The sequence below is a fragment of the Mandrillus leucophaeus genome, unplaced genomic scaffold (genome assembly GCF_000951045.1).
Source record: "Mandrillus leucophaeus isolate KB7577 unplaced genomic scaffold, Mleu.le_1.0 Scaffold11, whole genome shotgun sequence".
In the NCBI taxonomy this organism is placed as follows: domain Eukaryota; kingdom Metazoa; phylum Chordata; class Mammalia; order Primates; family Cercopithecidae; genus Mandrillus; species Mandrillus leucophaeus.
The window spans coordinates 93,689-95,412 of NW_012099209.1; the positions used below are offsets into that span (position 1 = coordinate 93,689).

General features: G+C 44.6%; 1 protein-coding gene across 1 annotated transcript in view; it reads right to left on the reverse strand.

Moving 5' to 3' along the window:
* Nucleotides 1–1,724, reverse strand: part of CALR3 (calreticulin 3) — a 98,301-nt gene that overhangs the window by 91,198 nt on the left and 5,379 nt on the right. Inside the window, exon 3 of the mRNA XM_011990980.1 lies at nt 557–773. Within this exon, the coding sequence (XP_011846370.1) occupies nt 557–773 (217 nt within the window). The remainder of the gene's footprint in view (nt 1–556; nt 774–1,724) is intronic.

Consider the following 1,724-nt stretch of genomic DNA (forward strand, 5'->3'; position numbering starts at 1 on the left):
GAGAATGGCGTGAACCCGGGAGGCGGAGCTTGCAGTGAGCTGAGATCTGGCCACTGCACTCCAGCCTGGGCTACAGAGCGAGACTCCGTCTCAAAAAAAAAGGCACAGGTTGAGCAACCCAAATCAAAAAATCACAAATCTGAAGTGTTCCAAAACCCAAACTTTTAGACTCAACATGATGTTCAAAGGAAATGCTCATTGGAGCTTTGTGGATTTCAGATTTTTCAAATTAGCGATGCTCAACCGGTAAGGATAATGCAGATCATCCAAAATCCCCCCGAAAATTCCAAAATCCAAAACACTTCTGCTCCCAAACATTTCAGATAAGGTATCCTTACTCTGCATGAGGGCAAGATTTATGGTGAATAAATAACTTCTTCAGGAACACAACAGACTGGCACCGTTGCCTTTTTATGTTAATTAGGTTTAATAGTGCTATAAACCTTGGATCCAATATACTCAATACTACTACCTTAACTACATGAGCCAAGTCTTAGTCTAAAGATCCCGTGAAGTGGGAGGGTTTTCAAAGTCGCTAGAAGTGGTTGTGTTGTACCACCAAAACTCACCAAACATAATATAGTACTGCGATTTTCCATTCAGGTTCTTCTGGTCAACATCTGCAGGAAAGACCTTAATGTAGCCCCCTCCACAGTCCATCTTCTGCTCATGTTTTACTGTGTACTGAATGACCAGAGTTTTTCCTTTATTGCTGAATGGTTTGAAGCGTGCAGAGATGGCATAGAATCGGCCATTCTGAGTGGTCTGCAGACCTTTGAACAAAAAATACTCATGAAGGTTTGGGAATGATGCTGTGCTCAGTAATGCAGAAAGTTAAATGGATGTCCTTCACTTACTCCCAACCACAAATGTCCCAACCGTTTACAGTGATCCACAGTGCCAACAGAGCATTATACAATAATGCATAATGAGTATACCACTAGCAGGCACTCTGCTTCCATACAACTTTTTTTTTTTTTTTTTTAGATGGAGTCTCGCTGTGTCACCGAGACTGGAGTGCAATGGCGCGATCTTGGCGCACTGCAACCTCTGCCTCCCTGGTTGAAGTGATTCTCTTGCCTCAGCCTACTGAGTAGTTGGGATTACAGGCATCTGCCACCACATCTGGCTAATTTTTATATTTCTAGTAGAGACAGGGTTTCACCATGTTGGTCAGGCTGGTCTCGAACTCCTGACCTCAGGTGATTGCCCGCTTCGACCTCCCAAAGTGCTGGGATTACAGGTGTGAGCCACCGTGCCTGGCCCATACAACTTTTATTTCACACACCTGTAAGTTTTTGTTCTTAATATACTACTGTTATTTATTTATTTATTTATTTATTTATTTATTTATGTATTTATGTATTGAGACAGGGTCTCGCCCTGTCACCCAGGCTGGAGTGCAGTGGCGCAATCTCGGCTTACTGCAAGCTCCGCCTCCTGGGTTCAAGTCATTCTCCTGGTTCAGCCTCCCGAGTAGCTGGGATTACAGGCGCCCGCCACCATACCTGGCTAATTTCTTGTATTTTTAGTAGAGACAGGGTTTCACCATGTTAGTCAGGATGGTCTCGATCTCCTGACCTCGTGATCCACCCACCTTGGCCTCCCAAAGTGCTGGGATTACAGGTGTGAGCCACCACGCCTGGCTATTTATTTTTTAGACAGAGTCTCATTCTGTTACCCAAGCTGGAGTGCAGTGGCGCAATCTTGGCTTACTGCAACCT